Genomic DNA, 24,164 nt, shown 5'->3' with positions numbered 1-24,164 from the left:
CTACCATGAAGGGTTGTATCATGAACATTCCAAGTATTAGGTGGAAACATAGGTTGTAGTCTTCGAAGACGCACATTAACATTAACTCCAGCTGCATTCCCAACATGGGCGCAACTAGGGGGGGGAGCTTGGGAGTGCTTAGCACTCCCAAAATCAAAATTAGCACTCCCAAATTTTCTGTACCGATTTTTTACATTATCGGTGATAGTAACACTTCTGATTTTAAAACAAGGGGGGGGGGGGGGTTCTCGTATTGTGCTTTAGATTTTAGCACTCCCATAAATTTTACCCTAGTTGCGCCCATGATTCCCAATTCGTTTGTAAGTGCCATTTACATAATAAGCCTCAAAATAAATTAATAAATCATCTGCTTCATTTGGTATGTTTTGCTTTAAACACTCCATCCCCTCTTTTACGTTACTTAATGGTAAGAAATACCTATAAAGTACGAGTACCTACATTGGAAAAACACTCTTAACGACGATTATAGGATGCGTGTTGTCTACTATCTAATCTTAAACCGGAACTGAAACAAATAACAACTAATTGGTCAGTTGGAAATTGGAATTACATCTTGATCGCGATTTCGAGTATACTGTTCAAAACGCCGAAAGTTTATCCATCATGGCATACATTTTATATGCGTATAATATAATACATTTATATATTTAGTAATATTTAATTTATTATAAAATAACAATTGTTAACATAATATACAATATTTATTTTATTTTTCATATAATAAAATTTATAAAATAATTTAATACTACCGGTATAATGCCACTGGGGATTTTTTTTCCTAGTGCGGGGATTTTTTTTCCAACTACCATATTTACCAGCTGGAGAATTAGATATCAGCAATCAGCTTACTCTTAGACCATATGCCACTATAAACGCTAAACGCATAATTAATTAATGAACTTACACATGCAAATTTAATCCAGGATTTAATTTTACAGATTTTAAAGAAAACACACATGCATTATAGTTAGCCATAATGCCAAAACTAAAAAGGGAAGTTATTTATTTAATTTTTTTAAGGTTGAATAATTTAATAAGGTATCTACTATTGTGACTTATAAGTGGTAGGCCGTAATAAGTTATAATTAGTATAATTATAAATTATAATATTTAATATTATCTTAGATTCTTATTTCTTAGATCATAATGATCATAATAATATGATCTAAAGACTAAATTCTCATATCTCATGACAAAATAATCTTCTAAGACCGTGGATAAAACTAATAATCCGTGATAGGTATTATGTAGATCTACAATTATATAGTATACAACCGTGACCATGATTAACTATGAATATTTTATTTACAATATCCACGCACCAGCTACAGCGCCAGCTGTTCTGGCACCTTTCTTGATAATCAAGTATAAGATAATGTTATCTTTTACACCATAACAAGAACAACTACTCACTGTATATAGTATAACTATAGTCTATAATTTTGCTTAGGTTCTTTCCTCTTTCATATATTGTTAATTGTCATATTTTTTAGCGAATTTGTCGAATCATGAGATCTGTGAGTCTGTGACAAATGACCATTAATTGTTAATAGCAAATTGGCAATAATTAATACTGTGATCTGTGGTATTACAATCGGTTTTATTATTTTACGTGATGTGAAAATTATATTACATTAGCTTATTTTTTAACAGTTGTTCAGCACTGTATTTGTGTTGCATTCCGACGTTTATTAGTATTAATAGTAGTGTAAGAGTTCACGTCTCAACCATGGCCATAGATAAAGATACCATGCGCTCAGACTTTAATAAACAAATACAATCAATTTTAATGAATAAACGGGAAGATAATAACGCTTTTTTGTCAACCAGTGATTACAGTAGAGTTATTCAACAGGTGAAAAAATCAAAACAGTCCTTAAACACTGTTGGCAAAAAGAAAACTATAAAAGATTATCGTCTAGTACGTAAGTATGATATTTTAGTAATGAATGGCAAAGAACACCTGATTAGACCTATCGGTGAAAAAAATGTAGTATTGTACTATGCAACAATTGAAGAATTGTTTGATATTCTTTATGAAACACATTCAGCAATAGGTCACGGTGGACGAAATCGGATGGTGTCTGAACTTAAAAATAATTATTGCAACATAACTAATGAAACAATTATGGTATTTTTAAAATTATGTGTTGAATGTCATAAAAAAGCTGTGCGTTCAAAAATAGGAGTAACTCCTAAATCAATTTTACACCCTACTTTCAATTCTCGAGCACAAATCGATCTAATAGACATGCAGTCTCGGTGTCATAACGATCATAGATTCATAATGTACTATCAAGAACATTTAACTAAATACATAGTATTGAAACCTCTGAAATCAAAATGTGCAGAAGAAATTGCTTATCATTTAATTGATATCTTTACATTATTTGGGGCACCTGCAATATTACAATCATACTGTGGAGAACAATTTGTTACTTCAGTAATTAACAAACTTCATGATCAATGGGATGAAGTTAAAATTGATTATGGATGGGCAAAGCACAGTGAAAGTCAGGAATCCATTGAACGAGTTAATAGGGATTTTCAAGAAATGTTATCTACTTGGATGGACAAAAAAAATAGTTTGGATTGGCCATCAGCATTAAAATTCATTCAGTATGAAAAAAATCGGACATTCCACTCTGGTATCTACTTATTTTACTTTTTTTTTTATTGTTATTATTATTTTTTTTTTTATTTATTAGGCTTAAAAACATCACCTTATGAAGCAATGTTTGGATGCTGTGCTAGGATAGATTTTGCGTCATCTTATTCTCCAAATGCTGAAATAATTAAATCAGAAGAAGATTTATAAAGTACTACTATTGATTACTAATACTATAATTAATAATCATTAGTATTTTTAATTAATGGTATTACTAATGTTCTAATAATGAAGATGAATAGAAGAAAAACATTCATCAGTTATCAAAGCTGTTTACAGAAGAAAAACTTGTGAATTGGATGAAATGCTTAAATTAACTAATGGAAAAGAAGTAACTTCGAGAAAAAGAGCAGTTAATAGTTATGTGAAGGGTTTTCCTGGGATGCCAGTACACGGTGGGCTGAGCAAAACACATTTTGCCTGCCGCAATGCACTAAAGATGCATTATGTAAAACAAATGATGTACACTTCTTGTTTACAAATAAAATGGTGTCTAAAATATTTTTTTTTTATGAAACATTGTTTGATATTTTCACAAAATTATGTTTACTACAGTTAATTGATAATAATAATACAAATGTATTTAAAAAATAAAGATATAATTTTAATATTATCAATTGTCACATCATTTGGCGATTTGTGTGAATATTTGATTTTAAAGATAATTACTAGGGCTTGGATTTTAAAGCAAAACATTTTTTTTTTTTATGAGATAAGAATTAAATTTTTATGCATGAATTTGTTTCACAGCATTCTCATTCCTAATAATCCAATTTATTTTTGCTTTTAATTGCTTTTTTTCAGTGATTCTATCTGTTGAATTTTTATATTATGTTTATTATGGTATAATAATAAAAAAATTTAATTTAATTAATAAAATAATCCAGGATATGCAACACGGACTAAATGGTTATATTGCATGGTTTTCTTTGTGTATAAAAACATTCTGTCAGACAATAGCCACTACTGAAAATCTTTCCAAATACATGTTTGTGAATTTCAATTTTTTTAATTCAGTCTTACAACTAATTCTTGTTATTTTTTGGTCATACTTTATTTTTACTTTATTTTTTATTTATTATGCTTTAAAATCTGAACCCTATTAATTTCCTATATAATTTTCTAATTAACAAATTGTTTATATACACATACAAATAAACAATATGTAAACATTATAATTACTAATTATTTGTATGACCCTAGTGACTAGGTTTGTAGGGTCCATTGTCGCATATTTATTGGTAGGTATATTATTAATTATTATAATATCTCTCTCCTGGGACGTGTACTTTTTCTCATTAAATATCTCAAGTGTCATAGTAAATAAATGTATAGGTACATTATTCTATTATATAACACAGAACTACAGAAGAAAGAGAAATATTAAGTTCATAAAATAGAAATACTCACTACAACAAAGTTTTTACTCATATTTACCTGTATACAGTATACAGTGTGTTCACCGAATTAAGGAACATTAAATTTCTCGGCCGTATTTGTTTAGAATAAATCGACTTTTTTTTACAAACGGGTGGTATAATATGAATAGACATTTTTCGATACATTTCAAAAATGTTTGAGAATTTGGTCTACGCATCTATTTTTTTAAATAGCAACACCTATTTTTAACACCACATTCGGATAAGCCTATTTTTTAAAAGTAATTTTCATGCATCAACTATGGCTCTAAGTTCATGCAATATTGATTGAATAAGAGCCATGTCAATTTTATTAAATAATACATTTTTAAACATTCATAAAATTATTTATAATTAATTCTTATTGGTTATTTTTTGAATATTTGTATCTACGTATTTTTTTTTTAGAAATGTTATAAACAAGACTAACATAATATGGAATATGGATACAACATTATTTATTAAAAATTGACTAGGCACAACTGGTACAAGTGAACAATAGTTATTTTTAATTACACAATAAATTAAATAAATTGTTCAAAGTTTGCTCTCTATTTTCAGCACGACGGAGCTCCTGCTCATAATGCTCATATTATTAGAGAACGTTTAAATCGGGTTTATGAGGGGAAATGGTTTGGCAGTTGGCATTATTATGGCCCCATAGCCAGCAAGATTTCCAGATATTACTCCACTTCATTTTTTATTTATTTTAAAACAATAGTCTACGCATATCCACCAGTAAATCTAGCAGATTTAAAAAATAAAATCGTGGTTGCGTGTAATAACCTTATCGAAAACCAAATAATATTAGCAAACAATAGAGGATGTCTACAGTGTTTTCAATTATGCTCGACAACACAGAGTAAACTTTGAACAATTTACCTATTTAATTTATTGTGTAATTATAAAATAACTATTTTTCACTTGTACCAGTTGTACCTAGTCGATTTTTAATAAATAATTTTGTATCCATATTATTTTAGTCTTGTTTATAACATTTCTCAAAAAAAATTCGTAGAAATATTCAAAAAGTAACCAATAAGAATTAATTATAAATGTTTAAAAATAATTTAAAAAATGTATTATTTAATAAAATTAACATCGTTCTTATTCAGTCAATATTGAACTTAGAGCCATAGTTGATACATGAAAATTACTTTAAAAAAATAGGCCTGTCCGAATATGGTGTTAAAATAGGTGTTGCTGTTAAAAAAAAAGTTTTTACTGCCCATACGCAGACCAAATTCTCAAATTTTTTTTAAATGTATAGAAAAATGTGTATTCATATACCACCAGTTTGTAAAAAAAAAAAAATCGATTTATTCCAAACAAATCTGGCCGAGAAATTCAGTGTTCCCTAAATCGGTGAACACACTATATTTTATTTTTTTATTTTTATTGATTAAACCTGCGGCAACATAGGCCATCGGGTGGAAATTATGGAACAATGTTTTTTGTTGATGCTACTAATATTCAATTGATAAAGAATTGTAATTACTAAATATAAAATTTAAATTGTATAATATTATATGCCACAAATTGACATTTGTAGAACATATTATTTAAAATAATATAGGTAATACCACAGAATAGAATAATACATAATATTAAAAATAATATATTATAATATTATAATATAATACATAATTTTTCGGACAATTAAATGATCCAGCCATAGACAATGGCACCGATGAGGCGATGAATACAATATTTTCAATTTATGGTTCATGATTAACTAATAATAATAAACATATCAATACTAACATTATATTATTCTATGGTTATAGGTACTTTCAGAAAAAGTATCATAATAATCCCTATGCCTAATGAGAAAGTAAACCACTATTATTTTGGATTCAATCAAAACTGAAATAATTAATGACAGTTTCAAATAAATATTTACCTACATTTGTTATTTGTATATAATAAGGTCTTACGCTCAATACAACTGTTCAAGTAAAAAGAAATATCTAAAAATTCAAATTTTCAAAAAATTATTGCTACTTCAGCCTGCTTTAGGGAAAATAATAATATGAAAGTGTGATATTTTACAAGACTTGCGAACTTCTAAAAAAAACTTACCGATATTTCATTTTATTATTTATTATATATTAATACTTGATACGAAATACTCATATACACTTTGTAAATAGATTATTATTATTTTTAATTTTAAATAATGAATAACTTATATAAATATTAATATTAAATGATATAGTAATCTATATTTTAATATTTATGCAGTACTCCAAAATGTTTTTTTTCAATTGAACCATTCAAAAAAAATTTTTTACAGAAAATAAAATAAAAGCTCAAAAAACTATAATTATAATTAATCAATTTTCCAGAATTCCGATCTTATTATAATACAATTATTTCATGAACTGTGGCTGTGTCCTGTGTTATTCTTATATACCTATTTCATGTTAGGAATATTATTTTACTTTCTCCATTGAGCCTGATTGGTTTTTAACCAGATATTTAGATTTTTAACAATCGAAGGTGAAAAAACACGTCATAGAACTTTTTTATGAAAATGTTCGATTTACCAATATTATTCGTAATTGCATATTTTTGACAATTGATTTTGTACCTATTATAATAACTGTGAAGCACTATATAAATCACTGTGTGTGCTGTTTTATTATATTTTAATTTGTATGTAAATTATGACTTAAGAGTGTAATGTATTAAAATATTTTAAAATGCATACAAGTTGCATAACAAATTATTTATTTTTTTATTTTTTTTTATTATAGTACCAATATTTTTGTCTCAATGGACTCAATGTGGAATTTTTAATTATAAGTACCTATACTACATAGCTACATGGCTAAATTAAATAGCTACATACTTATATAATTAATTCGATATTATTTGTATAGTAGGTATTCTAATATTTATATATTACTATATATAATATTATATCACGGCCTTAGAAAATAAGGTCGGTACTCTTTGCTTATCGTTGTGTATATTTTCAATGTAAATTTTTTTTTTTTTTTTAGCTTTTACGAGCCATTTAGGCTCTTTGCTTCTAAAACCAGTTCTCCCCATACATCTCTTGCATAGGCTAAATCTAAGTTTCCATTCCAGTCCGGCTTCAACCCCTCTATATCTCTTCTAACTGCATCTAGCCATCTTTGCCATGGGCGTACCCTAGGTCTTTTCAGATCTATTTGATTATAGTTGGTAAAATTATTTTTAAGTTACTCTCAAAGATATGTCTGAAGTGAGGATACCATTTCACATTCTAAATCATATTTTTGATCATCTGATAATATTAATTTACGTTCTTTAAAATTGTTCAGGTCGTATATACATTATGCATTGTTATAAGTTATAACATTATTAATATTCTAAAACATTCTAATATATTAAATTATTAATTGCAATTAAAACAATCTGATTACCCTGAAACCCGAATCATTTTTTTTATTTTACAATTTTCAACTGATATATCATTTTCAATTTTGTAAATATTTTATGTGGCTAGTTCATTTTTTTTTAATTTCCTCATCAAACTTACAAGTACATCTTAATCGTATTTTGTCCGATTAGTATGATAAATGGTGAGTGAAAATTATCCAAAACAAATCTATACACACAAGACACAAGTACACAACATTCACACTCAAACAAGAAACATGTCCAAACACATTACAATGTACAACAATGTACTAATTCTCGCATGAATTGTGAAGACTCATTTGAAAGATACACCTCCAAACCAATTAACCAAACGACTAACCTTAAACAATCGCATGCGTATTATGCTAAGACTTCTGCTAATTAGAAATAATTGCTCCACTCTAAACACCAAACTAATAATCTACAAAAATCTATCAGTCTGGACGTATGGAATTGAACTGTGGGGTTCTGCTAAAAAATCTGATACTAACAGAATCCAAACGTTCCAATACATTTCGCTCCGACGGTTATCCAATGCTCCGCTCTATAATTCTAACCATAGCTCAAGGCTCTTCATAATGATCTCCATATAAAAACAGTAGATGAGGAGGCACGCATTTTCTACACACTATTTCATAAATGACTCCAAACGCATCCTAACCCTCTCATAAAAGAACTTTCCATCCTTGTACTTTAATGTCTAACGTCTCAGCCAAAGAAAAAAAAGAAAAGATATTTAAAAAAAAAACTAACTAATAAGTAGCCAAGAGTTACTAATGGGCGGCTGCTTAATTCAAAACTTTCAAGTCTTTTAATTACTCTCGGGATATAAACTTGTGCAAAACTTTATAGATTGTTTATATCAAATAAAAATAAAGTTTAATTTTGTAGTCATTTGTTTAGTAATAAAAATATATTGGGACATTTTGCTAAAATAAAAAAACTAAAACTATTATTTTTTCTTAAGAGGCCGTTCTGGTAACAATATTCGGCCGTAAAAACATACTTTCGTACTTCAAATTTTCTTTAGTTTTGGCTAGTCGTGGAAACATAATTTATCCACCAAAATAAACGTGAGAGGTTGTTCTAGATTTTATCGTTCCAGATTTTCGAATTTTCTATATTTAAACTGATTATATTTTCTTTTGAAATTTTTAAAAAATTTTAAATTTAAAAAAAACGTATAAAATTCACAAAAAAAGATAACAAAAATCTACAACGACAAAAGGAGAACTAGGAGAACTTTTCACGACTCTCACGTTCTCACGTTTATATTAGTATTTTGTGCAAAAATTATGTTTCTACGACTACCCAAAGCTTAGGAAAACTTGAAGTACGAAAGTATGTGTAACTGTGTAAGCACCCGTATTAACTTATATTAACCCGCATAATAACGGTTATTAACACCGAAACGTTGGTTTAAATTTTTATACTGATGTTTGAACATCCAAATTTATGCAGCACTCAAAACCCGAAACCCGAATAAATAATTTTGGTGCCAAACACGCTGGATTTTGGATTTAAATTAAAATAATAATAAATTCTTGTGATATTTAATTATCGTTTGCTGCTAAAATATTTTTGACTTTATACATAAACTTAATAAAGTTCTGTTTGAGGCATAGAGTAGGTAACTCTATGGTTCGACTGGTTCGAGGTGCCTAATAAAATAGGCAATAACCCAACTATTTTTTTAAATAAAATGTCCTCTCCAATAAGCGACCAATTAATTGATCAAGGTAGGGAAGGGTCCCGAACATATCTTCTAAGGCCGTGAAATGTTATACTGCCTATTACGAATTATGATTTATGAAATAATGTTGTCTTTTAGTGGTAGGGATACCAAGTTCGTAGTGTTTGTACATAGAATATTCTATGGTTCGTATTTACAGCGTTTGCATATAATCATGCAATAATGTGGCGAGATCTATAAAGATAAAGATTCTTGTGGGTCTAGCATATTGTTATCTATTTCACTATCACTATGATAATTGATAAATAAATGAAAGTTTTAATTTATAACATTTTTAAATAGATAGTCTTATTAAATTGTTTCGAAACTTTTTTTCTACACTCTATGTTTTAATTTATTTGTTAATTTTGCATTTTATTTCAAGTTTTCAATAGGTAGTATTCTATACATCATGTGAATATTATTTTATGTAACTATTATGAGTAAAACCGTTATTTAAACAAAACAATAGTATCATTTAATTATTAAGGTAATTTTAAATTTATAAGTTATCCATTTAATATGTATCTTTGTTGTGTTATTATTAGTGTAGAACAGCTTATATATCATTTTTAATTGTAATGCATTTGAGTATAGAAATACTATAATTACAATTCAAATGACATCATCACTTAAATACCTTGACTAATAGCATAAAGTAATAAAAACATTTTTAATTTTACTTATAATATAATAATTAACTAAATATTTCCTAGTTTTAATTCTTGACAAGTAAATATAGTGATTTAATGTGTATGTAATTGTTATGACAGTTTTTACTGCAAGAATTATAAAAATTATAAATAAGAAGTTGACTATGTATTATATGAAAAAGAATTGAATTATTTTTAATAACTTATAGTAAATTCATGATGGAACCATCCTAGTCTTATTTATAACTATACTTCAACATAAAATTTAGAATAAAGGTTGAAGATATAAATACATAATTCTACCAAGTGTATATTATCATTGTACGTGTGGTTTTCAATGATTAGGTATGGATCGTTTCAAAACTTTTTTTTGGGTTTAATGCCTACAAAATGTTGGCAAACATAGATCATTACTTTTATGTTTACACACATCTATATCAATATCAGTATTGTTTTTTTTTTATAAATAATATATTCAATATAATTTTTGAGTAGATCTTGTATGGCTTAAAATAAAACCAGTTTGATAGATTACACTGCAGCCAGAACTAATAACAGACTAACAATATTATTATTATATAACTGAAATATATTTTGTTAGTTGTGTCACAAACGATCTAAGAAGGTCTAATAGTAGGTTGCAACATCAACAAAATTGAAAAACATTGTTATTAAATATAAACATACCTTTGTACCTGAAATTTAACTATTTAAGTGTGATTTTTAAGTAAACTATAAAATTCAACAAATTCAGAATTTTAATTAAAGGGTTATTTAAGAATAAAAAAGAGGGAATGCTTGGTGAATAACTCTGTATAATAATATAATATTTTACATATAATATACCTAATTTTTCTATGTGAAAATGTCATTCTAATAATTATCTTAAATCAGTTTATCATATTTCATAGAATGGTTTTGCCTGTTAATTCAATGTCAGATTCGTTAGATGATACTAGTGAAGGCGTCGGATTGGGTTGCTGTTTAGTATTGTTTACAGAATGGAAACAAGTTCTTGACTTTATTGATGAACTACCTGAAATCTATACAAATGAAAGTCAAAGTGAAAATTCGTATGAAAAATTCAAATATATACTTACACAATACACAGAACAACCTCATTTAATTGATCCATATTTGTGTGAAATACTGGAAAAAATTTTGTCTATTGTCCGTGATACTTCAAAACCATCACTGCTAAAGCATAAGGCTTTTCGTTATTTGTTCCTAGTGGTCAGTGTTAGAGGTTATAAAGTTGTTTTGCGAAATTTACCACACGAGGTAAGCTTACAAGAATTTAAAAAAAAACTATTATAATATAGTATATATTGTGTAAAGATATTTATGATAATTTACATATAATTTTAATAATTTTTAGGTTTCCGATTTAGAAAAAGTCTTAAAAATGTTAGAAGAACAAAATGAATCTGATCATGACTCTTGGGAAACTCGTTATTGTCTTTTGTTATGGCTATCTATTATTGTTATTATACCATTTGATATGCGTAAACTAGATGGAACCATGAATGCAGAGTGTAAAACTACATTGCAAAGGTTTTTAAAAATATATTTTTAGAATTTTTATACCCTGTTCAATAAAAGAAACTTTGGTGGCCTGATACTTTGCATGGTGGTGGCATGCTATTTCAATGGTTTACTATTTGGTTAAGTTGCCAAAGTTTCTTCTCAGCTTTTAAATAAATATATAATATAATCCCATATTTTATCGATACTTATTTTCAAAATTTAGATTAGTTGATGTGGTCATGACATATTTAAGTTCTGGTGATGCTTGTAGAGATATGGCAACAGTTTTAGCAACTCGCCTGTTTACCCGATCAGATGTTAAAGAATCTCATCTTCCAATTTTTCTGGATTGGGTTAAACTGGTAATTGTTTGAAATTCATTTAGTCAAAATATGTTTCTGTTGTACCTATTAAAATGTATGTATGTGTAGAAAATATCAGATGAAAAAGCTACTCGATGGGAGAGGTTGGGTGCGATGAGCAGCATTGCAGCCATTTTTAAAGCTGCTAGACGAGAAGATGCTCAACATTTTGTAGAAGATATTTTTGAATGCCTTAAATTGTCAAAATGTAAAAGTGATACTCTGAGATTAACACGCAAATATTACATGAAAATTGTACAAAGAGCTGGTTGGTGTTTAATTATGTTAATAATAAGTGAATGAAATACTAAAATGTTCAAAATTATTTACTGATTTAATTAGGTTTAACATTACTAAAAGTACGAATCGCAGCATGGCGTTACGATCGTGGAACTAGGTCATTAGAACAGAATTTATTAAGCTCTGAACCACATAAAATTGAAACAAAATGTCTTCAAATTGCTGAAGAAGACGATTATGAAATTTCTTCACTTTTAGAAGACATTATACAAGAATTAATTGAAGGATTAAAAGACACCGATATTATTGTCAGGTAAGCTTATGAATATTTTATTTCGAAATGTATATTAATTATTTTTTATATAGATATTCAGCTGCTAAAGGAATAGGTCGAATTACTGGACGTTTATCAAAGACATATGGCAATGAAGTAGTAAATGCTGTGTTAAGTATGTTGAGTCCTGAAGAAAATGATAATGCTTGGCATGGAGGATGTTTAGCACTTGCTGAATTGGGTATATTCAAATATAATATTATTTTTATTTAAAATAACTATAATAATAATTGCTTAATTAATTTTTAGGTCGTCGTGGTTTACTTCTCAGTGAAAATTTACCTCTTGTTGTACCTGCTGTTATAAAAGCTTTGGTGTATGATGAACCTAAGGGTTATACATCGGTTGGATCACATATTAGAGATGCAGCTTGTTATGTTTGTTGGTCTTTTGCAAGAGCATTTAGTACTAATGATATTCAGCCATATGTGGAAGAAATCGCTGGTGCTTTATTAGCAGTTGCTTGTTATGACAGAGAGGTAAATTAGAATATTTAGAATACATTTATGACTTGTTGTAGTATGGTGTCTGTTAATAATTATTTGTTATTCAGTTGACATGCCGTAGAGCAGCTTCCGCAGCATTTCAAGAGAATGTTGGTCGTCAAGGTAAATTTCCACATGGAATTGACATTGTGACAGCAGCTGATTATTTTTCAGTTGGTATGCGTACTAATGCTTATTTAGAAGTGAGCGTTTTTATAGCTCAGTATAAAGAGTATGATAAACTTCTGATCAAACATCTGTTAGAAAAGAAAATAGTACATTGGGACACATCAATACGCGAATTGGCTGCAATGGTATGTATGATGTCTATTTTTTTACTATTTAATATTAAAAATAATAATATATTTTTTTTAGACTTTGGGAAGACTTGTAGAATTAAATCCATCGAAAGCTAAAGAATCAATTTTTCCAGAGTTACTATTATTAACAGAAACATCTAACATTAATAAACGGCATGGAGGCGTTATGGCTATTGGAGAAGTATTAAATGGAATATCTAAGACTCTTGACCCTAATATTGAGTTAGGAGAAGAACTGTTAGAGAAAATAATTAATCTTGTTCTCAATTTGAAAAATCATGGAAAATTAAAAGGCATCAGTAGTGAATTAGTAAAAATGGCATGTTGTCACCTTATTAAACTCATATCGACAAGTAACATAATTGTTAAAGACAAACAAATTATAGGTATGGTTTATTAAATAATTGACATATAAAATCTAGTCATTTAATCATTTTAATTGTTAAATAATTAATATTATTAATTTCTTGTCCCTTATTTAGATGAATGGAGATTATTGTTGGAAGATTGTTTGTCTAATGAATTGTTAGATTTACGAAACAAAGCTGCTCAAGCTATTGGCCCTTTATTTGAAAAATATTATATCCCAGATTCATCTGATACCAGCACTATAATAAATGCATATGTACAAAAATTGTCTTCAAATCACATGATGGAACGCATTGGTTTTAGCCTAGCATTGGGATCATTACCTTCTTCATTCATGAATACTTATATTGTATTAATACTGAAAGGCCTCATAGACTGTACCAAAATAACTCGACCAACAATCAAGTGGGCTGAATCTCGAAGAGATGCAGTAACTGCTATAGAAAAAATTTGGACCAAACTGATTTCTACTCCTTGTATGTTCCAATTCAATTCAATTCTTTATTTTTATTTTTTATTGTACCTTAATTTTAAATTGAATGGGTAATTAAATTAGATGTTTATTTTTTATATTTCTGTATATTCACAGGCTACGTGAATAATTGTATAGAACATTCAAATGCAGTATTACGTTGTTTATTAGACTGTGCTTTAGAGTATACTATGGATCATAGAGGTGATGTTGGAGTTTGGGTAAGAGAAGCCGCCATCACTAGTTTAGAGGTATTAGTACTAACAATTTTTTATTTTATTATAAAATATTTAACACAATTGTATTTCTTATTAATGTTCAATTATTTAATTAAGGTAGTCGTATTAGATTTGACTGATATTCAGCCAAACATACTGGATGAAAACACAATTAAACAAATTATGTGTGCTCTAGTTAGACAAGGTGTTGATAGAATAGATAAAATTCGAGGACTTTCGTGTATGGTTATAACAAATTTACTGCATAGGTTAGTAAGAAAATATTTTTGAATATTATCGAATTTACGTAACTAAATGTTTTTTATAGGAAAAAAAATATTGTTCCTAATATTGCTCATCGAAATGAACTTGAACGATTGTTTAGAAAAAAAGATTCGTTTAATTGGTTCACAGAATCTGACTCCTTTTCTGTGATGGTGAAATTTCTAAGTATGCCTGAATACAAGTATCCTGTGTTAGTTGGTCTATTAGTTTGTATTGGTGGTGTTTCAGAAAGCCTAGTAAGTGTTTTATATTTATAATATTATGTATCATATTTTTATCTCATTGATACTATGAATGTTTATTTATATAGGTAAAAGAAGCTTGTCTCAATTTCACCAAACACATGAAATCTGTAACTGATGACGAATTCGAAAATTTATGCAATGACATTATTGCTGTATGGAGTGGTAAAGTAGCTGAAGTTGATGTTGATGAACGAATTCATCAGTGTATATTGATGTCTATTGAACGACTAGCTACAGCTGGAGCTTTTAAGGATCAATTCGAACGCAATGAATCAGAATTTGCTGCTAATATACTAACACTTGTAAAAAAAGAAGCTATTTCTTCTAAAGGAGGTTCAACCAAATTAACATCATGTGTTGAATTACTTTGTCATATAGTACAGGTAAGAAGTACTTTATATTTCACATTGGCAATGGTTAAGTACTTAAGTTTTTTATTTTTTATCAGGTTCCTGGACAAGTTGGAATACGGTCAATGACTCAACTATCAATATTTTTAGCACATAGATTCGCATGGTTACGAAAAGTAGTAGCAGCTCGACTAGTTGAAGTTTTAATTGTGTATTCAGATATGTTTGGTGTATCAGAAGAAAATATAAACAAAGTCGTTGAATTACTTGAAGAATTTGATTGGCAAGACTCTAGTGTAGAAAAAGTAAGAGCAGAGCGAAACAAAATTTGTGGTCTTCTGAATGTACCCATTCCAAAAGTTATTGTAAAACCTAATAATTTGCACTGATAGTTCTATATATTTTATTTTTATTATTTATACTAACTATATTAACTTCTTTGATGTAATACTTTATTTTCTTATTTTTTTAATATTTGTTATCCATTTTTAACTGATGATATTTTTCATTATGTTAGAATATAAATAAACGCTTACAAAGTAATTACTACTATATTATAATTGTTAATCATTACTATTATTAAATATCAATATTAGATTGGTTAATGTTGTTAATCAAAACAGTGTCTTCCAGTGATTCATTATGTTTAGATAAACTGATTTCTTGGGTGGTTATTGAATTCTGATTAATGACTTCTGGATTTGGCAGTGTAATTATTAAACCTTTACTTTCAAGATAACATTTAGCTTTATCAATTGCATCCTGGGTAAACTTGTCTTTATTTTCATTCATATAATTATATGTCCATAGATCAAGCTCAACAATTATAAAAACTGATCCTCTTACATGTAATTTTGCACCTAAAACAGTAATGATTATAACTTCTAATCATATTAGTTTTAAATTGTAATTGCATATTGAATAAGTAAACTACATTCATGTTTAAACAATTATACCCATATTTATTCATTATTAATCGAGCAGATTTAAATATGTAGCTCATTAACAAAATGTATAATAGAATATTTACCAATAGCGAAGTCTTTGGTTCCATAAAATTGATCTTCATCTACATTAGTGCCTGGTTTTCGTAACCTTGTATATGACATGAATCGTCCTTTAATGAATCCACTATTCTTACTAGCCAATTCGACTATACTCATTTGGCCATTGCCAAGACAATATTCCATAATGAAATCACGAAGATTGTCTACTTCATATACTGGTACCATCTTCAATTTATATCTTAGTTTTTTACTAGCATTTAGCACATATGTAACAAAATCCAATGTTTTTGGGGCTTTAGGTATCAGTGATAAACAATTCTGCCGTGTATCATCTGGATCACCAATACCTGTGTGAGGCGGGATCACCTTTCAATTCATACACATAAAAATTTATTTAAAAAACTTTGAGTACCTAAGTTGCTTAGTATAATTACCAATTTAGATACAGTTGAAACATTATCTTTTGGTTTAAAGACTTGTATAGCATCAGGTTGAACAATTTGTAAATTGTTTTTAAAGTAATCTCTAGTAAATGAATCACAATCGTAAAGTAAAAATCTAAAAATAGAACAACAGTTTATATATTTGAGAAAATGATTTAAAGTTTAACGCTTTAAAATATCTACCTACGACCCATCACAAAAATAGTATTTCCTATGATAAAATCTTTTGGTTGATAATATTCTTCATATTCTTTGTTTCCAGGTTCCAAATAAATAGATGGAAAATTTGCTAAAAGTCAAATAAAATTTATTAAAAATAAATTGTAATTAAGTACATAATATTATAGTTTATAATAAAAACAAATGCTGTCTAGGATAGGCTACCCATATTCGCAACAAATGACTAGGTCTCAAAAATCTTCAAAGGCAGTTTCACCTCCTTTTTTCGTCCAAACATGTCACACTCCATCATAAAATTCTTATCTACAAGCTACTTCTCAAACCTATTTGGTTCAACGGAATTTAACTCTGGAGATCAGGCAATGACTCAAATATGAACAGAATCCATACACTTCAATCCAAATGCCTCAGACAAATAATTAAAGCTCCTTTTTATGTACCAAATGATACTCTCCACAGGAACCTCATTCCTACAATCAAAGGCGTTGTTAAAACTCTTTAAAAACGTATTTGCCTTAAACTAGCAAACCACCGAAATCTCCTCATCCAAAATCTTTTTTTCTGAACAATCCCAGCCCCCAGGTGACCCTGGTCAACGTTTAGCTGATGCAGTGACTTATTAAACGACTAGTCGACTAACCACTACTGCCAACGCCATGAAGTACTATTATTGAATAATTTTTTCTACCAATCCCTCTTATGTATTCCTCCATCTATTGTGCTTATTTTACAAATATTTTATACAGATTGTATAAGTTAATATTAATATAAAAAAAAAAATAAGAATAATAAAAAAAAAAACAATCTTGCAACAAAATATTATTTTAACTCAATAATACATTTTAATTTATTTTGTATCAGCATTTATTATTTAATCATCTTTATATATATATTTTTGCATGTAATTATCCTACTTTAAATAATACTTAAATATTAAATAATATTATTAAGTATTATTAATTATTATAAAGTACTTAAATAATTTTCTAACATACTTCACAGTTTCACCTACATGATTTTGTTAAAAAAATATAAAGATACAAAATACATTTAAAATGAGTAATATTTTTAATGAGTAAAATATGTTTGATTACAGAGTATGACATTCTTAAGTCATGTGTATAATTCATACTTGATTATTGTTTTATTTACGTTTTGTATACCTACATAATAAAATCAGTACTTACGGGGTAAATTTGACCAATCCTTTGGCAGTCTAATTTTACCTAAGAACAAAGGGAAAGGGTTTTGCCCACATTTATTACCGGTGTTTTTTGATTCATAGATTTCTACACGGTCATAAGCAATGAAATACAAAAGTACAAAGAACTTCCATTCTGCAGGTTCAGATCCTTCGTCAAACCACACCGTGTAAAATCTTTAAAATAAATAAACATATGGTTAATATATTAGATAAATTATGTAAACAACATATATATATAGGTAGGATGCAAGTATTTATCAATTTTTCCCTAGATATATTCTCAGGCACGTCATTTTTGGTAGAGGAGTGGTGTGTGTGCATACACCTTTTTTTCTAAAATGCCTTCTTTGGTGTCCCTAAATTAAAATTAAAGTGCCTATATGAGTTTTAGATTTAATAATAAGTCATATTTCTTATTTTTTTTTCTGTTGTCCCATAATTGACGATTTTCAAGAATTTTTTTATAATATAATGCGATATTAGCATAGTATATTAGTGGGACTAACGCCTACATTTGTGCATTTTTTGTAGTAGTTAGGTACCTACCAACATACCTCTGCTATATCAATCTTAAGAATATTTTAGAATTTTTTACTACAGCTATCAGCCTTAAGTTAAACACTTATACCTAGTACCTATTTATATACCAAGCAATTAAAAATAATTGAATATACAAGCGTTTGTGTACCATTGGAAATAAAACATTGCCTTGTACCAATCTTTAGAATTCTGACCAAAGTATAGGTACCAAGCATAACCGGCAATTTAGAAAATATTTGAGTTTAAAAATTATAATTTTCACATTCTTCAATGCATGCATTTCGCCCCCCCCCCCCCCTGACGGTAATGTGATGTATTATGTATATTTATGATGTTAATTGATAAATTTTGTATAATATAATAAATTTAGTTCTGCATATTATATTGCACCTACCTGAGAACTTTTCCGTCATTCTCTAAAAACTGTTTGAGCTTGTCGTCTTCTATCGACCGACTGCCTAATCCAAGCTTTGAAGCAAATGTTGTTGACTCTTGTTTTTTCTGCTGAAATAACTGTTGCCGTCGTGCGCTCATGTAAGGGTCTTCGGGCACTGGTATGTCGACATCCACCTCCACACCCTGGCTCGATAAGAACTGTCTGGTGAAGGAATTGCAATTGCATAATTTATACACAACTCCATAAAAACTGAGTTCCACGCCGTTGTTGAAATCGGACCAATGCCAAGTCCTGTTCTTACGGTGTGGATTCGGTATCTGGCCGCGTTTCAGCAGACATCCTTGGACATAACCTGCGTTCTGTAGGTAAAATAAATAATAATTGTATACCCACATGGCCACTAGGCCACATCAGCATCATTAAAAACAAGAGTACAACTCCAACAATTAGGTAAGATAAAAATCGAGAAAAAATCGAACCTCTTCAACTGGTTCCACGACGCTAATAGTATCGTCAACCAAAAAATACGTAATTTTAACACGACGCACTCTAAATGTGTCCACAGCTGATTCTGTGATAGTCTGTTGAGTGAATCCATTGAAGGAGAGATATTTTCCATCAAACATTATGAAATGGGGTTGAACAATTGGTTTCGGTGGATCTTTGGCTTGTCCATAGGTCAATGTTGGATTATATCTGCAATGTAATATTATTAAATTATTTAAATACAACCGTAATCATTTGCCTACATATTTTATGAAACAATAATTGATTAAAGTGCATAATATTAATTTAATATATAATTTATTGGCTTTTAAATGTTGCACTATAACCAATAATATTATAATCCATATTTGAGATATAACAACTATTATTATGTCTAATGATTAACGTTAATGGTAAACTGTACTACTAACATTTGGGTTTGAATTTACAGCTAAAATAGTTTATAATAGCAAATTTAATCTTGTTGATATTTTTGGAGGTCAAAGGTAAAATATTTTTAGTTCTTTTCAAAATAAACAGGAAAAACTTAAACAAATTAAGGAATAACGCGAGTTCATACGTAAAACAAAAGTAGTTTTACTGTATACTGTAACCAATAACGATTTAAGTTTTTTTGTTTTAATTTCAAAATATTATTTGTGGGTACCTACAATGGCGCTGATGCCTATACTCAAGTATGGAAACTACTAAAGTGAATTTTGTGGGATGAGTGGGTACTGGGTACTGGGTAGAGACTCATATAGCTTGGAACAAATAGGTACGCCATAGCCCATGTGTAAATATGAGATTGGATTAAAATAATAAAGTTAACACCTGTATCATATATAGGAAAAATATATAATATATATATATGATGTGTGTGTGTGTGTGTGTGTGTGATGGTAGGGACATAATTGGATAGGTATTAATGGTATTATTAAAATTTAATTATCCATAATGCAACTTTTTTGCAGTTCAGCACGCAATATATCATTTACGCATAGTCTGCAATTTATCTGACCTAAAATACCATACATCAAATGCGCATTAATATTCTTTACAATAGAAGGGTATAAAAAATTGTATTACAATATTATATAGATAATAAATAATTTAAGATTTTTAAACTTAAAAATAATTAATAATTAATAAACATGAGCATTTAAAGTTCAAATTTTGACAAAATTCATCAAGAACTCGAAAATATATATTTTCTACAAAACTACATTTTTACTTGGTTTATATTATATATATCACATTATACTCACATACATTTAATGTTACGTGAGTGAATTTTAAGACCAAGGTTAGAAAACAACTTGCACTTGCATGGGGGTACAACTTTTTTCATTTCTATATTGTTAAATTATATTGATGCGCAAATTTATACATAAAAGTCACAAAAGTCGAACGATGCGCAACTGTCTTAACAAAAAAGGTCAAAATTAACAATTAATTATAGTGATGCGCAAACGACAACGGGCGCACTTGCTTAATAATCCAGCGTAGATATTATACTCCTTGGATCTGTCTCAGTTTTATTTAATAACGGGAAATGCCTGGACACTGGACACCTGGTACCACAAATACAAGACGTATTAGATCGACCAGGTATAGGTCTAAATATTTTTCTATACTCGACCTTGCTCAAGGTTTTCATCAAATTTCGTTAAATAAAGAGTCACGAGTTAAAACAGCCTTTAGTAGTGACATAGGACATTGGCAATATACCAAGCTACCAATGCGATTAAAAAATAGTTCTCCCAAATTTTAACAATTAATGAATAATGTTCTTTGTAATTTAATAGGTTTAAAATGTTTAGTATATTTAGACGATATTATAATTTTTTCTACTGATTTACGCGAGCATGACAAACGAATCAGAGAATTACTTACACATAATTTAAAATTACAACCTATAAAATGTGAATTTTTAAGAAAGGAAGTAATCTATTTGGGACACAAATTAACTGAAAAAGAGGTACAGCCCGACGAACGAAAAATTGAAAGCGTTAAAACATTCCCTATACCCACAACGGTAAAAGAAATAAAATCGTTTTTGGGGTTAATAGCTAGGATACTATAGACACTTTGTGCCTGAGTACGGAAAAATCGCGAAACCAATAGAAAATTTATTAAGAAAGGGAATAAAAAATAAATTGTGTAACGAACCACTATTACAATATCCGGATTTCGAAAAGCCATTTATTATTACGTGCGACGCTATAATAATTACTAATTAAGCGGGAGGAATTGTCTTGAGCCAAAATGTTAAACTGGCCGAATTACCTATCGCTTACGCATCACGTATACACTCAATAAAGCTGAAATAAATTATTACAAACAACCAGTGATATATAAAACATATATAATAATTATATATATGTATATGATATATAAAACATAGATACCGTAATCATAGAATAGTATTTCCTAGAATAGAAGTAACTTCATTATAAAATATTTAATAGGACCAAAATGGCTACAGTAAGGGAATTGGTGCAGTTTATGGAACAATTAGGGATAGAACTATACGAAAAGGACACATACTAATTGCGGACGAAATTATTCAGGTCAATATTGTAACATAACAATTGCGGACACGAGTTTCGTTATCGTAGTACTAGTTGCGTACAGAGTTTTTTTTTCTTAAACACATTTCTTAAATCAGGTGAGTTGCGGACACAAATATTTCCCTTCACCACTTTTTCAGGACTTAGGACAAGCTACCAAAAAGTTGGTAGGTGATGGGGTTAAAAATATTTGTGTCTTGTAAAAGAGCAATCGTTATTATTAAAATGTTGTTAAATTATTTAATGTTTTAATTTTGTAACAAAAATTGTTTATAAAATACTTATAGATTATCGTCATAGTATTTATAGATCTTTAAATCTTTTGGTAAAAATTTTTTTGAAACAGCCTGTATATATGATATTCTAGTATTCTACTGAACTGATTTCACCACGTGAATATTGCAAAATTTGATTGCTAATAAATGCCTCTTTTTCAACAGTTATTTTTGCTCGTTTTAAATTTCGCACTGCAGAACAATTCATTTTCGTATAGCTACTAGTCTGTACTTCATTTAGGGCCTCGATCAATTCATATATATTAGGATGACTTAAAAATAATAATAGGTAATTTGTCCGCAATTAGTATCTTATATTTGTGTCCGCAATTCGTATGTTACCTTTTTAGATTTCGTCCGCAACTCACATGTTTTTACGGTTTTTGTCCGCAATTCGGAAACACCGTACGAAAACTATCACACATTAGCACACCAGTCACCGCAACGTTCAATTTTTATTTCTCGTACCTATTTTATTCAGAAAGATTTTCTCGATTATTAAAACGTGTTTCCATAAATTATTATGTTTTTAGAAGTAACTATAAACATATTATTGAAAATTCCAATAACAAGAAATTGTTTTTTAAATGTTTTCTCATACACACATGAGTTACAAAGAATATTATCTTGACTCCCAGTTTGGGAACCTCTGGTATACTACCCGACTATAGTGTACTTACACCTACTACTATAATATAGACATATAAAGATAAAGTATAACTATAAATAGGTACATAATAATTAATAGTAGTTAAGTATTCAGTAGTATAAAATATTAATAGATTATATTATAATATAATAAATAATATATTTATAAACACTTTATTAACTGACCCTGTGGTACCAAATGTTTTACTGTACAGCATGAAATCCACGTCTAAGGGGGCTTTTCCAATGCCCGTTGGTTTGTCTTTGGGAATAGCATATCCGTTTTTCCATCGAAACTGAGAACTTAAATGGTGGTTTTTTTTCTATGTAAAATATAACAATAATATAATTAGTCACTAATAAGTTCATCTAGGTACATCTTCACGGATTCGCGGGGATCATCAATTCATGCGTCTCGTATAATATAATATATAATACCTACATTATTAAAATAACAGTTATGCAGAATCAATCAATCTACACTTTTTCTCGATAGAAATAATACTCACCGTTATATCTTCAAAACGAAATCCCGGTATAAAAGGTAGACCGTCCATTCTCGTAATTGTACACGAATGGAATGCACATAAGTAAGTGTTCATAGTTCAAAACTAAATCAATAGTAAACTTGGTTACCAAGCGGGGAAAATAAAGTTATAATACCTACCTATAAGTTATAACAAACAATGAAACAACAAATGGTGTAAATCGTATTCTAGAAACGCATTATTGTATACAAAGCTGTTGGTGATGGTTTATGGGGTCGTGATGTAACCTCTAACTCTCCTTTAATTCAATGAAAAAAACATGCCTTTGATGAAATGTATATGTTATATTTCACATTTTATAATATGCAGGTACCTATTACCTATACACTTATGACTTCATTGTATGTGTTTAATATAATATAACATGCAAAGTAGAATTTATATTGGTCCAGATTTAGGCAATATAATATTTTATAATTTTTTTTTTACTATATGATATTCCTAGCCTATATTGTGCTACCTATATTTAGCAATATACATGTATAAATTTATGTACATGTTTTTTTTTGGCTTATACATAAGAAGAACATGATAACTAAAATAAATTTGAAATATAGTGACTTAATACTAATTGTCCTTAAATAATGTTCATCAGATCATCCAAATTAAAGGCAGCGTTGAAGAGATGGTTTTTTGTGTTGAGATGATATTGCATTAAACCTGTTGACTTTTTAATGGACTTTAAAAAATTATTTTCATGAGGCAAACTGCTAGACACTTGTATACATTAATGTACCCAGCCACCAGTGAAAA

General features: G+C 28.6%; 3 protein-coding genes across 7 annotated transcripts; 2 read left to right on the top strand and 1 right to left on the bottom strand.

Moving 5' to 3' along the window:
- Positions 1–1,417: 1,417 nt before the first annotated feature.
- On the top strand, positions 1,418–3,302 carry LOC107161834 (KRAB domain-containing protein 2-like). 2 transcript variants are annotated; one of them, XM_015508416.2, is made up of 3 exons: positions 1,418–2,669; positions 2,730–2,840; positions 2,924–3,302. In XM_015508416.2, exons 1-2 carry the CDS (start codon positions 1,751–1,753, stop codon positions 2,837–2,839), a joined length of 1,029 nt encoding a protein of 342 aa, XP_015363902.1. In that variant the 5' UTR covers positions 1,418–1,750; the 3' UTR covers position 2,840; positions 2,924–3,302. The 2 variants fall into 2 exon arrangements, with proteins under 2 accessions (XP_015363902.1, XP_089077226.1); XM_089221100.1 differs by having other exon boundaries at positions 2,730–3,302.
- Positions 3,303–9,544: 6,242 nt separating this feature from the next.
- Positions 9,545–15,662, top strand: Tbcd (tubulin folding cofactor D). Of its 2 annotated transcripts, none has more exons than XM_015508441.2 (16): positions 9,545–9,740; positions 10,815–11,184; positions 11,282–11,457; positions 11,654–11,792; positions 11,862–12,060; positions 12,135–12,345; positions 12,399–12,547; positions 12,616–12,845; positions 12,920–13,165; positions 13,227–13,557; positions 13,654–14,016; positions 14,130–14,263; positions 14,348–14,499; positions 14,559–14,751; positions 14,826–15,143; positions 15,209–15,662. In XM_015508441.2, the coding sequence occupies exons 2-16, from the start codon at positions 10,816–10,818 to the stop codon at positions 15,497–15,499; spliced, it is 3,501 nt and encodes a 1,166-aa protein (XP_015363927.2). In that variant the 5' UTR covers positions 9,545–9,740; position 10,815; the 3' UTR covers positions 15,500–15,662. The 2 variants fall into 2 exon arrangements, with proteins under 2 accessions (XP_015363927.2, XP_089075421.1); XM_089219295.1 differs by having other exon boundaries at positions 10,798–11,184.
- Positions 15,643–23,469, bottom strand: LOC107161815 (EF-hand domain-containing protein 1-like). 3 transcript variants are annotated; one of them, XM_089219296.1, is made up of 9 exons: positions 23,373–23,469; positions 23,050–23,186; positions 19,361–19,577; positions 18,879–19,240; positions 17,928–18,118; positions 16,744–16,849; positions 16,552–16,675; positions 16,141–16,483; positions 15,643–15,970 (listed from the first exon to the last, which is right to left on the bottom strand). In XM_089219296.1, the coding sequence occupies exons 1-9, from the start codon at positions 23,463–23,465 to the stop codon at positions 15,690–15,692; spliced, it is 1,854 nt and encodes a 617-aa protein (XP_089075422.1). In that variant the 5' UTR covers positions 23,466–23,469; the 3' UTR covers positions 15,643–15,689. The 3 variants fall into 3 exon arrangements, with proteins under 3 accessions (XP_089075422.1, XP_089075423.1, XP_089075424.1); XM_089219297.1 differs by lacking the exons at positions 23,050–23,186; positions 23,373–23,469 and adding an exon at positions 19,799–19,993; XM_089219298.1 differs by lacking the exons at positions 23,050–23,186; positions 23,373–23,469 and adding an exon at positions 19,631–19,745.
- Between the last annotated feature and the right edge of the window lie 695 nt (positions 23,470–24,164).

The sequence above is a fragment of the Diuraphis noxia genome, unplaced genomic scaffold, assembly GCF_037042655.1.
Source record: "Diuraphis noxia isolate RWA-SAM2 unplaced genomic scaffold, SU_Dnox_SAM2 contig0002, whole genome shotgun sequence".
NCBI classification, from domain to species: Eukaryota; Metazoa; Arthropoda; class Insecta; order Hemiptera; family Aphididae; genus Diuraphis; species Diuraphis noxia.
Note: the sequence above shows the minus strand (reverse complement) of the source record. Positions and strands in the feature narration are given on the sequence as shown.